The sequence below is a fragment of the Perissodus microlepis genome, chromosome 5, assembly GCF_051167445.1.
Source record: "Perissodus microlepis isolate ML-2025 ecotype Zambia chromosome 5, ASM5116744v1, whole genome shotgun sequence".
NCBI classification, from domain to species: Eukaryota; Metazoa; Chordata; class Actinopteri; order Cichliformes; family Cichlidae; genus Perissodus; species Perissodus microlepis.
Window position 1 is genome coordinate 22,794,889 of NC_140465.1, and position 15,636 is coordinate 22,810,524.

General features: G+C 38.3%; 1 protein-coding gene across 2 annotated transcripts in view; it reads left to right on the forward strand.

Moving 5' to 3' along the window:
- Positions 1 to 15,636, forward strand: part of grm2b (glutamate receptor, metabotropic 2b) — a 34,591-nt gene that overhangs the window by 16,861 nt on the left and 2,094 nt on the right. For both annotated transcript variants that reach the window (XM_084928860.1, XM_084928858.1), the window contains 3 exons: positions 9,050 to 9,887; positions 10,717 to 11,780; positions 14,311 to 14,503. In XM_084928860.1, the coding sequence (XP_084784986.1) occupies positions 9,050 to 9,887; positions 10,717 to 11,780; positions 14,311 to 14,503 (2,095 nt within the window). The remainder of the gene's footprint in view (positions 1 to 9,049; positions 9,888 to 10,716; positions 11,781 to 14,310; positions 14,504 to 15,636) is intronic.

Sequence of the window (15,636 nt, forward strand, 5' to 3'; positions counted from 1 at the left end):
CTTTAAAAGGGGGATGTGGTTTAATTTAGTTAATTCTGAAAGTTTAGGAGAGACATTGATACCTAAATATTTTATATTTCCACATTGCAGTGGGGAAGGAGAAGAATTATGGAAGGAGCAATTAATCGGAAGAACTGTTGATTTCGACCAGTTAATTGAATAATCTGAGACACTTGAGAAGGAATTTATCAATGCAATTACCCCAGAGATATTGGTTTGTGAGTTTTGGAGAAAAAGTAACACATCATCTGCATAAAGGCTGATTTTATGTTCTATATTCTTACATTTTATGCCCTTAATTGTTGTAGCCTGTCTAATTGCTGCTGCTAATGGCTCAATAAAAATTGCAAACAGTGAAGGGGAGAGTGGGCATCCCTGTCTGGTGCCCCTCAGAAGAGAGAAGCGGGAGGATGTTTGGTCATTTGTTCTGACACAAGCTGTTGGGGAGTTATATAATATTTTTAACCAGTTTATGAAACAGGGTCCAAAACCAAATTTATGTAAAGTTGCAAATAGAAATTTCCAATTAACTCTGTCAAATGCTTTTTCTGCATCTAAAGAAAATATTATGGTTTCAGTGTTTTTACTGCATGAGTAGTCTATTAAATTAAGTAATCTACGTGTATTTGTTGATGAGTGCCTACCTTTTATAAAACCAGTTTGGTCAGGATGAATTAAAAGGGGGGTTATTTTCTCTAATCTCTTTGAGAGAGCTTTGCAGATTATTTTAAGGTCTACATTAATAAGGGATATTGGACGATAGCTTGAGGGATATACAGGGTCTTTGCCTGGTTTTTGTAAGAGACTGATATTTGCAGAGTTCATATTTGGTGGTAGTCTACCATTTTCTTTGATTTCCTGCAACATCCTGTGAAAAACTGGTGCCAGAATTGTCCAGAATTCTTTGTAAAAATCTGTTGGAAAACCATCTGGACCTGGAGCCTTATTATTGGGCATACTTATCAGAGCTTCCTGGAGTTCACCTGGCGTCAGTGGCGAATCCAGTGCTATTGCTTGGGTGTCTAATAAGTTTGGAAGAGTTATGTTGTCGAGAAATTGATCAATTTCGTTTTTAGATGGGTTTATTTGTGGTGTATATAAAGTTTCATAGAAATCCCTAGCCCTTTGTTTTTGTGGGTTTGTGTGTTTGTATCTGTGGCTTAGTTCAGTTGTTTAAATATGGGTCTGTTTGTGGCCATATATACTTACATTTAGAATCTGAGGTGATATTGACTTCCTGGAGTGTATTGCCAAATTCAAATCACTTTACCATAAATAAACAGAACATTATTTGAGGTTCTTGTGCAGTGCCCTGTGCCCTTGTTCACACGAGCTGTTTGGTGAAATGTGGCACTGCATAGGCGTCTGAAAATTAGTTTACTTTTTGATAGTCCCTTTGGATCCTTTACACGCAAGTAGCTGGAGCTGGAGCTGTTTTGCAAAGAAGAATGGGCAAGAATTTCAGTCGCTAGATGTGCAAAGCTGGTAGAGACGTACGCTAAAAGACTGGCAGCTGTAATTACAGCAAAAGGTGGTTCTACAAAGTATTGCCTCAGGGGACTGAATAATTACACACACACCCCACTTTTCAGTTATTTATTTGTAAAAAATGTTTGGAATCATGTATGATTTTCGTTTCACTTCTCACATGTACACCACTTTGTATTGGTCTTTCACGTGAAATTCCAATAAAATTGATTCATGTTTGTGGCTGTAATGTGACAAAATGTGGAAAAGTTCAAGGGGGCTAAATACTTTTGCAAGCCACTGTATATATGTATATATATATATATAGATATATGTATATATGTGTGTGTGTGTGTGTGTGTGTGTGTGTGTGTGTGTGTGTGTGTGTGTGTGTGTGTGTGTGTGTGTGTGTGTATATATAGCTCCAAGTGGAAAGAATAGCAAGCAGAAGAATGTTGATTCATCTGAATTGGAGTTTTCAGTTTTGAAGAAGGTTTGGAGAACTGCAGAGAGACTCTGCAGCTGAACACGAGGTTCTCACTTGGTGTTGGGTTTGCCATAAGAGAAAAACAAACTAGACCGAAGTGAACGAACATTTTTAGTGTAAACTATGTGTCTGTTTGATGTTGCACAGTCAATTAAGTCACCATCGGTGTTCTGCTGTTTCAGCTGTCTCTTCACAGTAGAGCAGAACAACTTAGCCTTAGTGCTGCTCCCTCTCAGTGAGTGTTTTGATCAAAGTTTAAACTGCTGCATACATTAAAATGATGCTAAGCTGTTATTTTCATTAACAACCATTTTCTCATATCTTTCAGTGCACCGATAAATTATCATATTCAAATGATAGATTGAACATTCAAAGAGCTCCATACAAACTGCTTTCCGATTCATTTACAGTTATATCACTTTTAGGTTTATTTTTCTTTTACCTTTGATGTGTTTTTGCATAGCCTACAAAAACACAAAGACTTAGTGGAGCTCAGACATTTACATTTATTGTTATTGTTGTTCTTTTTGTTTTTTAAAATGACATGTATCATTAATGTAGCAACAAATCAATTCTTATTAAATTAAATGAACTCTATAGTTTGCCCAAGAATTCAATTACCGTGTACTTTTTTAGCAGCTTGATTAAAAATATCAATAATTAACATGTTTAATGATTTACACTGCATATTTATTTTTGCACTCAACCCTTTCCTATCAATTTCAGTATTTGAATTTAACTAATACAATTCAAATGCATTGTACTTAATTCAGCAGCAAAACCATATATGCGCAAATTTAACCTGTGTCATCAGCTGTATCTACTACAGGACTCAGTTGATCTTTGGGGCTTTCTATCCTGAAACATATTATAAGACATATTAGAAAGTCTCTGCCCATGTTCCAGCTGTTTCAGTTTTTTAATGCTTCCTCCAAATGTGGTCTAAACTACATGATGCATATTACTGACTGAACCAATATTGACATAGATATTCGGCATGTTGGCCATTGTCTAACTATATTTGATGGAAACTGCTCAGGGAAGGGGCTGTGGTAGACAAAAAATTTGCGGAATTAAATGTTGTTGTTTTTTTAATTAACATGAAAAGCAGTCATTCTGTTATATTTTTACATTGTAAACTGATGGTGCTCTTTTGGATGTTAATGTTTGAAATATAAGTTACATGACCAACTGGGATAGATAGAAATACAATACAAATAACTGATACATTGTAACTATTCAGTGGACTTACACTTAAAATATCTATGTAACTGAATTGCTAGGCCAAAAGAACATAAATAATAACCCTAAAAAAATCTTATACAATCACTAGTCAACAATTTTTTGTATGATAATTTTTCTTTATTATGTACAAATTTAAAAATCAGAGAAAGGAAGACTTAATTTGAAACATTAGCCCTACATTAGAAATCGTAGCAGGATTGTTTTTCTACATCACACAGTTCAGAAGAAAACTGCACCCAGTTTTAGAGCCCATCTTACAAGGCCAGATCAAAATGTGGAATGGGATGATGTGACATGAAGAAACATCACTTTCTCCAGTACACAATTTCAGAACATTATGATATGTAGATATGTTAGCTTTATCATTCAGCCAAATGTCGGCCTTTGGATGTCTCCACAATCAGATTTATTCAAATTTTTAACAATGTAGCGCACCAGTAGAGAAAAGGTTTATATCTGTTCAACTGTTGCAACTTCTACTCACAGTACCTTCAATATCCTATTCTGAAAGAAAATGAAAATATTACTTGGGGGCTTTTTTTTTTTTTTTTTTAGTGTTTATTGAAATAGTACAATGAAGAGATGTCAGGCAAGCCAAAAGAGAGAGAGAGCAGGGAATATACATAGTAAAAGGCTTCAGGGAGGATTCAAACTCAGGCTCTGCAATAGCCTTAGGGTATATGCTTTACCTGATCAATGCAGCAAGCGATAACAGCAGCTCACTTGTGGGATGTATGTCTATATGTGTATATGTAACTTTACCTTTAAGCATTATTAGGTTTCCTACTACTTTGAAGGACAATTTCAAGGTCAGCTATAATAAAAGAATTAATATTTGACAATTGCATTTCACACTTGATAAAGTTCCAGTTCATTTGAGCATAATTTCATCAAAACTGGACGAAAAGTTTAATAATAATAATAATCATCTGAAAAGGAGCACATATCCCCATTTGGGCCATGTTTGCCAAAATTTAAGGGTCGAAATGTATTTCAGTCATTTCAAGTTGCAATTAACCAAATATAATTACCAAAACTTACCAAATATATCACGATAACTGAATACAACCAACAATTTTAAGCATCATTTTCACCTTCAGTCACCCAAAAGTTGTAAAGTTTTACAACATTTAAATAATAATTCAAGGTAATGATGTCAGTCAACATAAACATGCCAATGAAATAAATGTTGATTACCAAACAGCTTTCTCTTGACATATAAAGACCTACAGCCTTTTAATAAAAATATTAGTTTATGTATAAATTGGTAGTCATGAAAGCACTTCCTGTGCAGTGTAATAGAGCGTTTTCTCTGTTTTTTCCTGTTATAGAGATTCTGGCTGGACTAATGAGCCTCCTTAACAACAGAACCAAAACAACCCTTAACTATTTAATGTACTTCCATAATAACTATGATATATTAAAAATAACCTGTAATTCTAATGAGGTCTGTAAACTAATTATGCAAATAATATTGCAGTTATGTAATAATAAACCCGTCCTCAAAAAATAAATGGGCACAGCCCATGTTACTTCTACATCTGGAAAGAGTTTCAATTTAAAGATCGCTCATGATTGGTGGAAAATACCCACCCCTCCCCCAGTTGTAGTTGTGACTGCTGTGTAAATATGCTTTGTGAATGTACAATTTTAATTATGATCCGAACTATGTGTAATTTTGGGAATACTTTTGGGCATTTCCTCCCCTTTTTTTCTGCAGTTGATCCAAACAACCTATATTGGTTTGGTTCATCACTAGAGATCTGATTATGGTTGCTTCATATATGATAATTTCACCTTTCTTCATTATGCACAAACTTAAAAATAAAAAAAGTTCTATATAGAGAAGACTTAATATGAGTTTGACTGAAGTTAAAAGCCTGAGTTATAAGTTTGTAAAATAAGGAACCAGGTCTTAACTAAATAAAATAAATGAGTGTCAGTGAAAGTGTACAGTCCTCCAAAGCTATGTGACTTAATCACAAAATAAAATACAAGTCTAGAATTTTTGGTGTCTCTTCCCCTGAGCCGGTGTGGTGGGTGTTTCTATCCGAATGAGAGAACAAGAGGGAAATACCACATGAGGATGAACAGACGGTTACTGTCACACACTCCAGTGCCGTCCTGAAAGGTGCGCTGTCAAGCTTCTCCAAGAATCTATTGATGAAGGCCAACTGCCTGTCTAAAAAAACCCTGCAAGAGGAAACTACCTTATTATCATGCAAGTGTGACTGACTGGCTCATTGTGATTGCTGACATGTTAGCTTGCATAAATGGTGTATATATCCCAGGCAGCATAACCTTAATCAGTGGATTTAATCAGGCATACCTATGTCTCAACAACAGACATATCTAAGTGCAAATAACTGCATGAGACCACACTAGATCACTGGAAAGAATACTACTGGGTACAGTTTCTATGCCAAAAGACATCATATTTACTCCATTTCTCCCCTCAGGAGGTTGTGGTGTATTTTATGCTGCTTCTTAGCTTTTGGGTATTTTAGCTTAAAAAGTTTAAGCAGATGGCAACTTGCAGATAGGGATTAATGTGATTTTTTTAGGCTTAACAGCCTACTGTGGATTGCATTCACAATACCAAGTAGTCTCATGTCTGTGTTTTGACCTGATATATACAATCATGAGGCACTTTGTTAGTTACACCATGCTAGCACCATATCGATCCCCTTTAGCCAAAAAACTATTTTAATTCTTTGTGACATACAGTTACCAAGGTGCTGGAAATGTTACTCAGACACTTGGGTCCATATTTTCATGATAACATTACACAGTTACTGCAGATTTGTTGGCTGCACATCCATGATGTGAATCTTGAGTTCCACCATTTCCCAAAGCTGCTCTATTGGACTGAGATCTGGTGACTGTGGAGGCCGTGTGAGTACAGTGAATTCATTGCCATGTTTATGAAACTAGTTTGATTTGAACTTTGTTGGAAGGCATGTTTTCCTGCTAGGAGCAGCCATCAGAAGATGGGAGCACTGTTGTCATAAAATGGTTGTTATTGGTCATCAACAATACTACTGCTAAAGTATCCTCCACACCATAATACCATCACCACAATGGAGAATCCATACTTTAATGTTGTTTATCTCAACTTCGTGCTTCTGACTTGATTTTTTTCTGGCTCTTGGTTCAAATTTAAGCAGGTTGTCTTTAACATGCCTAAATGCAATGAATTGCTACCATGTGATTAGCTGATTTGATATGTGCACTATCTAGCAGACAAAGAGGTGTACCTAATAAAAAAGCTGGTAAATTAAATTAATGATGGTTAGCACTGTTGCCTCACAGCAAGAAGCTCCTGAGTTCTATTCCACCATCGGGCCAGGGTCTTTCTGTGTGGAGTTTGCATGTTTTCCCCGTGTTTGCATAGGTTCTCTCTGGGTTCTCTGGCTTCCTCCCACAATCCAAAGACATGCCGTCAATGGGGTTAGGTTAACTAGAAACACTAAATTACCCATATGTGGGAATAAATGCGAGTGCGAATGGTTGTCTCTGTCTATGTTAGCCCTGCGACAGACTGGCGACCTCTCCAGGGTGTACCCTGCCTCTCGCCCTAAGACAGCTGGGATAAGACAGCTTATCCTGAAAAGGATAAGCGGATTGATGGATGGATGTTTTATATATAGCACCAAATAATAATAACTTACAAATAATAACTTACATCTCAAGGTTAACAAAATATTACTGAGTAACATGATCTGGGAACGTGCTACATGCAGAAAACTGTATACTTGGTGTGTATGCAGGATAATACATATGATTTATATCATCACAGAAAGGACTAATAGCTCTGTTTAGGTTTTTGTGAGCTGGAATGAGAGACCTGGGAGACAAAATGGTACTTTAATTGGGGCTTGGAGTTAGTGTAGTAGGTTCCAATTACATACACGGGGATGCCATTGTTTGGAAAGCCTCCAGGCAAACAGTGGTGCTTGAGGGAGGAGGCGGTCACATTGAAGCCCATGGGTATTCACTAATCACCACTGTGTCTCATAGGGGATTCCTGGAAAATGACAAGTTTTTACTGCCTTGCTGCCATAGCACTGTAATACTGTGTGGGAAAATAATTGCCATGAGTTTATGGTATGACTACAACTCAGTCGTTTTCTGCAGGCTTGTGTTCAACAAGGATGCCACGCTGAGTTGTCAGTCAAAGATTATCATCTAACCCTGGTGAACTCAGTAGCACCAGCAATCAGCTCCAGGAGGAAATTAATGTATTATCTGGGTTACATGGGTATCATAAGTCCCAGCAAAATCTTCCCCCAATAACTTGACAGAATGGCTCAAGTGGAGAAAACAGAAAAATCCCACTGATAAAACTCATATCTGTCTGCCATTGTTGCTGTTGTTATCTGCACTATTGTTGAATCGATTTGTGGCACTGGCTGCTGGTGATGTGGATCTCTGACACAATAAGCAGTCTGAGATAGAGAAACACTGAATTGTTGCTGTTTCCACAGCCAGTCTCCACCGCTGAGCTGAATCAGACTATCAGACAGATGGCTGATCTGCACTTAATGGCTCCACTTAAACTACAAACAGAATATACAAGTCAAAAAAATAGCTTAAAAATATATAAATAAATGACTAAATACTTAATGCAGGACTTATAAGTAAATTAATTAATTTCTACACTTTATTATACAATTTACAGCAAAACAATGACTCTGCACGCTTCATTATTAATTATTTTGGAACCCATATTTTTGTAATTAAGAATTGATAAAACATCTATGTGTAATGCAAGACAGGTTAAAAAGTACAATTAAAGGAATAGGTATATTTAATAAATTTAAACAAATATGACTGTATGTTTAAAAAATCTTGTTCAACTTTGTAGTGTTGGGAGCACATCAGTGTACAGCTCAAGCCTTTTTCTGAAATTCCAGCAAATAATCACTTGGCTTGTCTGGCATACAAAATACAGTGGAGGCACTGTCATGGTTAGGGTCTGCAGTGTCACTAGTGGTGTTGGGGATCTTGTCAAAATTGATGGACATGAACACAGCAAAGTACCATCAGATTTTGATCCATCATGCAATGTGTCTTTGTGGTAGCATCTTCATTTTCAGCATGAAATGATCCCAAACACTCTGCCAATGAATTCAATTAAATTCAATTTTATTTATACAGCGCCAAAAAACAACAACAGTCGCCTCAACGTGCTTTATATTTTAAGGTAGACCCTACGATAATACATACAGAGAAAACCCCAACAATCAAATGACCCCCTAAGAGAAAGCACTTTGGTGACAGTGGGAAGGAAAAACTCCCTTTTAACAGGAAGAAACCTCCGGCAGAACCAGGCTCAGGGAGGAGCGGCCGTCTGCTGCGACCGGTTGGGGTCAATGCAGTAAAACCATACCTAGCTAAGCACAGAATGCAGCACTATCAGTCATGGATTGGCCTCCCCAGAGCCTGGACCTCAACATGACTGAAGCAGTGTGGGATCATCACAACAGAGAACAAAACAAAAGGCAGCCAACATCCAAAGCAATGCTTTGAATGTCCTCCAAGAAGCCTGGAGAACTATACCTGTAGACTCATCAAAGATTAGAAAAGAAAGCCTGCCTAAGAGAGCTCAGGCTGTGTTGAAGAATAAAGATGCTCATACCAAATATTGACTTTCAAGCTTTTAGAATTGTACAAACTATTTTTCCCCTTATTTGTATGTTTATTTATGTTTAAATATATTTCAATATATCACTGCACCTATTTCCTTTTCCCCCAGCAGTTCCTGTGTATGTATAATATATATATATATATATGAGAGGATGTGATGAGGCTGTTTTGATAGCATTTTCATTTCTTTGCTTTCCTCAGGTGGCTAACCTCCTGCGACTGTTCCAGATCCCTCAGATCAGCTATGCCTCTACTAGTGCAAAGCTCAGTGATAAAACCCGCTATGACTACTTCGCTCGCACCGTGCCCCCTGACTTCTACCAAGCTAAAGCAATGGCTGAGATTCTGCGTTACTTTAACTGGACATACGTGTCAACAGTAGCATCAGAGGGTGACTATGGTGAAACAGGCATTGACGCCTTCCAGCAGGAGGCCCGCTCTCGCCAAATCTGCATTGCCACTTCAGCCAAAGTGAGTCGTTCCATGAACCGCCAGGGCTATGAGAATGTGATCCGCTCCTTGCAACAAAAGTCTAACGCAAAGGTTGTCATCCTGTTCACGCGCAGTGAGGACGCTCGCGAGCTCCTTGTGGCTGCTGCCAGAATGAATGTCACTTTCACTTGGGTGGCCAGTGATGGGTGGGGAGCACAGGAGGGTGTGGTGAGGGGCAGCGAGACTGCAGCAGATGGAGCTTTCACCATTGAACTAGCCTCCTATCCTGTCAGAGAGTTTGAAGACTACTTTACCAAACTGAACCCATCAACCAATATGAGGAATCCGTGGTTCAGGGAGTTCTGGGAGCACCGGTTTGACTGCAGCCTACAGGAGCCTGGCTGTGCTGACTACAGCTTACGAGATGGAACTTTCGAACAGGAATCCAAAATCATGTTTGTGGTGAACGCAGTCTATGCGATGGCCTATGCCCTGCACAACATGAGGCAAGCAGTGTGCTCCAACACATCTAAGGTCTGCGATGCTATGAAACCAGGTAATGGCAAAAGGTTCTACAAGGAGTTCATCTTGAAGACCAAATTTGAAGGTATGCACAACATAAGTAAACAACAAACATGAAAAAAAAAAGAATTTACCATGTTTTGTAAATGGTTGGAAGTGGTATATATTTCACCATGGATGCAAAGGAAATAAGGGTTGCAAAGAGCCATGACACAGGATTAAGCAAACAACTTCTGCTGAGCAGAGAAAGGCTTTGTAATTATTCAATTAGCAAAAAATAATCCATGAATTGGCACTGAAGAAACAGCGGGCAGGGAACATATCTAGAACATACTTTTCTTAAAATAGTACTGACAGGACGAATGAATGAACAAATTCAGAGAACAGCTGTGGCTCAGGAGGTTGAATAGGTGTTGAATAGGTGCATTAATCCTAAGGTCAGTGGTTTGGATCCTTGGATCCTCTAATTTGCTGTCAAAGTGCCATTGCCCTCCTGAACTCTAACAACATATGCATGAAACTGTCTTATGTTAAAAATGTGACTTGTAGTATAAAGGGCTTAGAGGAGTTGATAGGAAAAGCTGTATATAACGCAGTGCATTTACATTTCCTGTTACATGAAATAGCAGAAAAAAAAGTATTTTAATTTAAATTATACAAAAACATAGCACTGTTCTTCAGTCCATGAATTGAACTTTGGCTCTCTTTTTCTTTTTTTGCCTTTTGTGTTATTCTTATATTATTATTATTATTATTATTATTATTATTGTTGTTGTTGTTGTTGTTGTTGTTGTTGTTATTATTATTATTATTATTATTATTATTATTATTATTATTATATTCCTGGCTTTGAATTTTTAAATCCTTTATATTTCCTTTAAGTCTTCATTGCTGTATTTTATGCTTCCCACCAGCACCATTCAAACCTGCAGACACAGAGAACATGGTGCGCTTTGATTCAGTTGGTGATGGCATAAGCCGCTACAACATCTTTCATTACCACAAAGAAGAGGGGAAGTTCGTCTACAAGAAAGTTGGTTACTGGGACCAGAACCTGACCTTGAATACCACCATGGTGGCCTGGCGTGGTAATGTGCCACCAACCTCCCAGTGTAGTGACCCTTGCAGGAAGAATGAAGTGAAGAGCATGCAGCCTGGTGATGTGTGCTGCTGGATCTGTATTCCCTGTCAGTCCTACCAGTACCTGCAGGATGAGTTCACCTGTGCTGACTGTAGTTTCGGTCAGTGGCCTCTGGCTAACTTGACTGGCTGCTATGATCTGCCTGAAGAATACATCCGGTGGGAGGATGCCTGGGCTATTGGGCCTGTTACCATTTCTTGCCTTGGCATACTGTGTACCCTGTCAGTAGTGGGCGTATTCTTCAAGCACAATGAAACACCGGTGGTTAAAGCAAGTGGACGTGAGCTCTCCTACATCCTGTTGTTGGGAGTGCTGATGTGCTACAGCATGACCTTTATCTACATCACCAAGCCTTCCACAGCTGTTTGCACCCTACGCCGTCTAGGCCTGGGGACCTCCTTCGCAGTATGTTACTCAGCTCTCCTAACCAAGACGAACCGCATCGCTCGCATCTTCAGTGGGGTAAAGGATGGAGCGCAGCGGCCACGTTTCATCAGCCCGGCCTCCCAGGTAGCAATCTGTGGTGTTCTTATCTCCTGCCAGCTTCTAGTGGCTGTTATCTGGCTGCTTGTGGAGGTGCCAGGGGTTCGAAAGGAGGTGAGCCCAGAGAGGAGAAACATTGTTACGCTCAAGTGCAACAGTAGGGACACCAGCATGCTCATCTCTCTCACCTACAATTGCATTCTCATCATCCTCTGCACCGTCTACGCTTTCAAGACAAGAAAGTGCCCCGAAAACTTCAACGAGGCCAAGTTCATTGGGTTTACCATGTACACCACCTGCATCATCTGGCTCGCCTTTCAGCCTATCTTCTACGTCACAGCCAGTGACTACAGGGTAACTATCCAGGATTTTTTTTCTAATAAATAGCAAATTGAGTATTTATAATTCATATTTCTATAAACCTCTAAAGCCAACTTATGTGGAGTAGTGCAAACAAAGTCTATAAATGACTGTCCCCTGTGTTTTTACCATCCCTGAAGAAGGTGTCACTTTCACATTCCATTTGATCACCTTCACCTAGACTCATGAAAGCTTTCTTTTCATGTGAGTTGAAGGATCTTTCAAGAAAACAACAAAGACCGGAGACAGATCAGGTCTGAATATACCCACAGAAATAGTTAAAGACAGTCAGATTGATTCATTAAACCGTGGCATTACTAAATGCTCTTTGACCCATTTTTTCAGCTAAGAGATGGATTCTAGAGATTTACAATAGGTTTTGTTTTTAAAAACCTAGGCTAAATCCCAGTGGGAACCCATACAGGGAACACAATAAGCAACATTATGGTCTGTATTAATAATCATTTTGAGCGGCCTACTGTTGCCCATTTTGTGGCACTACCTCCCTAATAGGAAATTTGACAAATCTGCTACAGAGTTGTCGCATGGGGATAATGTTTTTGCAGCATTTAGCCTTTAAAAAATCACTACAGGCTAAATTTAGTCTGTAGTGCATCAAACTACACTGAATAAACATGCTCAATATGCATTGTGACTTTAGCCATATAGCAAGCCATAAATGAGAATATTTGTCTTATTAATAGCTGCATATATAAATGCATTTATTTATTTGTGCAATGTGACATAGGATAAATAAGACAAAACATTAAGCATAAAACTGACAGACCATGTAAGTTATGAGTGCTGATGCCTTAGGCAGTCCCAAGGCTACTGTCACAGCATTTTGGTCGAAGTGTCCAACAAGGCCTTTGTTGTGCAAACAGATAGGGGGGAGGTCTAGGGTCACACAAGGTTTGTATCATGAGAAACCTCTGGCTTTTCATGTCTGTTGTAAGCAGCCTTTTGGGTACTCAACCCATGAACCAAAAGCCAACTTTCCTGATCCTTAGTGGCCCTTAAGAGACCAGATACATGTTGTAGGAAATAAGGCTTCATACTAAAATTGCAACCGAGAGATTAACTGAAGGAATGAGGGGTTTCACACTGCACTGGAGATCTTGATGATTTGGTTCTGTGTGACAACAATAACAATGGCTGTGGGTTCAGCTGCCACATTTCAAATTGGAGTTGGATAACACGGTAATATCGTAATGAGGGTAGCCTAGTGAATCATGATGAGCCCAAGGTTTTACTGTTATGTAGACACATTTTCTTTCATGTTCAAAACCTTTAATTTTTTTCCGTCTCCTTTCTACAGTATAGTTTCTGTAGTATGAACTTTACTCACTGGGTAATAAAACAGTGAGTAAACAACCTATAAAGGCTAAATTAAAGTACATTAAATTGTGCTTCATAAAAGGGAAGGAAATTTAAGAAAGAGTAATAAGCTAAAACGACATTAAATGCAAACGTCTAACAATGAAATACATCATACAAATACAGCTCATGTTGTGCTGTTGCAAACAATGGTGGTTTCTAATTACTTGTGTAATCTGTTTAAAGGGAATAGCTGCTAGAAAGTTATCTTTATGGCTGAAAAAGATTAGGAGCTGCAGAGAGAAGGCAAAGTTATGTTACCAGGAGTCCTGGTGGTGCTTTTCACTACTTATTTTTGAAGTTGAAATGCATGATGACTTCTCATATTTCTGCAGTGCTGTTATTGTGCAGTATGTTTGGGAGAGATTTCACTTCATGCTGTGGTTCTGCAAATAGAAGTTCCTGGACTGCAGGGGTAACCAGTGGGGTGGGAAGAGACGGAGCTCAGGAAGATGACCCCAGCAGTCAGCTCACATTAGCAGCTGAAATATGACTAACAAGGCTCCGACTTTCCAGGACGGCCAGCTGTGCTTATCTCTCTTTCGACTTCTTGCCCTCATGTTCATGCGCATACAAATGGACAATTAGAATTGCAAACAAACACAGCTGAAAACCACACACTGTTCAAAATGCAAAATATGGCTAATAATGTGAGAATAATAACTATAAGAAACCTGAAAGGGACAAAGTTGATTTCTGTTTTTCATTTTGATTCCATCCAGGTAACGTTTTCTTTTGCTTGCTGTTTCTTGAACAAAAAGTTGATTATCAGTTGTTAACCTTCTGTTAAACATCTAATTTATTATATCACTATTTATTAGTAAAGCTTATATCCATGTATAAGTGAATATTTGTTACAGGGTTGTGTTTGGTTTTTGATTGACTTTTAGCAAAGACGTTAATGTAAAGATTGATTAATGGATGTTTGAAAGGAACCACACATTAAGGTTAAGGTTTGTAAATAACCAGAACAGGGAATAAATGAAAATATGAGTGATTTGATCAAAGGCTGTGTGAGAGAGAAGAACTAGGACCAGGTGGCCTTTGAATGAACTTCATTAGTCTTTTTGAAGACCAAATGAAAAAAAAAATATCCAAGAGCAGACTGATGTAGCCATCATTACACACATGCTCTCTTTCATCCCAGGTACAGACCACCACCATGTGCATCTCCGTCAGTCTGAGTGGCTCCGTGGTTCTCGGGTGCCTCTTCGCCCCAAAGGTCCACATCATCCTTTTTCAGCCCCAGAAAAATGTGGCCACACTAAGAGTCACAACCAACCGCTTCAGTACCACAGTTTCTACGTCTGCCTCTGCCCCCAGCTCCAGCTTCTCAAAAGGTACAAATGCAGAGTATACAGAATATGGTTCTTTACTTGTAAAAGAAACTATTAACACAACATAAAGACAAAGGACTACCAGATGGTCTTTAGCTCAACATGCTAACATACACACTTTATATGGTAAATATGAATATACAGCCAGGAGATTTAACTTAACTTATCAGCTAACATGGCTTTCTCCAATATTAAACAATCAGTCTACGTAAAACTTACTTAAGTTGGAGATTATTTAATTTGTAGACGAGCACAAATGGGCTGCAAGCTGAAAAACCTGTTGTTTCAGGATTTGCCCATTATTTTAATTGGCCTTTTTATTTTTAATCTTATTTATTTATGATATTTTTTGCATATTTGTCACACTTCACAGGAAATAAAAAGCCCAGTCAAACCAACTTGGCCCTGTGTGAAAGAGTAATGCTTTATCGCATTGTTCTTGCTGCCAGCAGTGTTGGTCAAGTTACTTGAAAAAAGTAATCAGTAACTAATTACTGATTACTTCCCCAAAAAAGTAATCCCGTTACTTTACTGATTACTTATTTTCAAAAGTAATTAATTACTTAGTTACTTTTTAAAAACACGATTTACAACCTGAATAGGTAATAAAGCGATAGATCTTTCAGCCCAATCAATTCTACTTTTTTTGCATAATCCATCATACAAAATGTAATCAAATGGAAAAGTCTCTTTTTTTTAAACTTGTTTTATCAGTTTTAATCTTTTAACTTTATGCATCAAGTAAAAATTAAATTATATGCACCATTCTCTGACTTGAATAAATTAGTTTAACATTTAAACTAGTTTAACATTTAAACCTATTTTTGTGTTTACACTCAGTCTTTTAAATAGATGCAAGTAAAACACAGCAGAAAATAAATAAAGTCAAAGACTAGCGGTCCTGTTGCTCTATTTTCACCTGTAAAGCAGGAGTGGGGTAGGCGGAGGTTTACCCTGGTGCAGGTGAGCCGCAGCGGTCAGTGGAAGAATCCGCGAGTTTCTCTGTGAATTTCCCATTATGTCGTAGCACACTCGGTGCTTGTTTAGGGGTTTTTTTTTCGCTGTAAAAAGAAGTTTTCTTCCCACGCACAACGGACACTAATGTTTTTGTCACTTTTTATGGAATCAAACTCAAA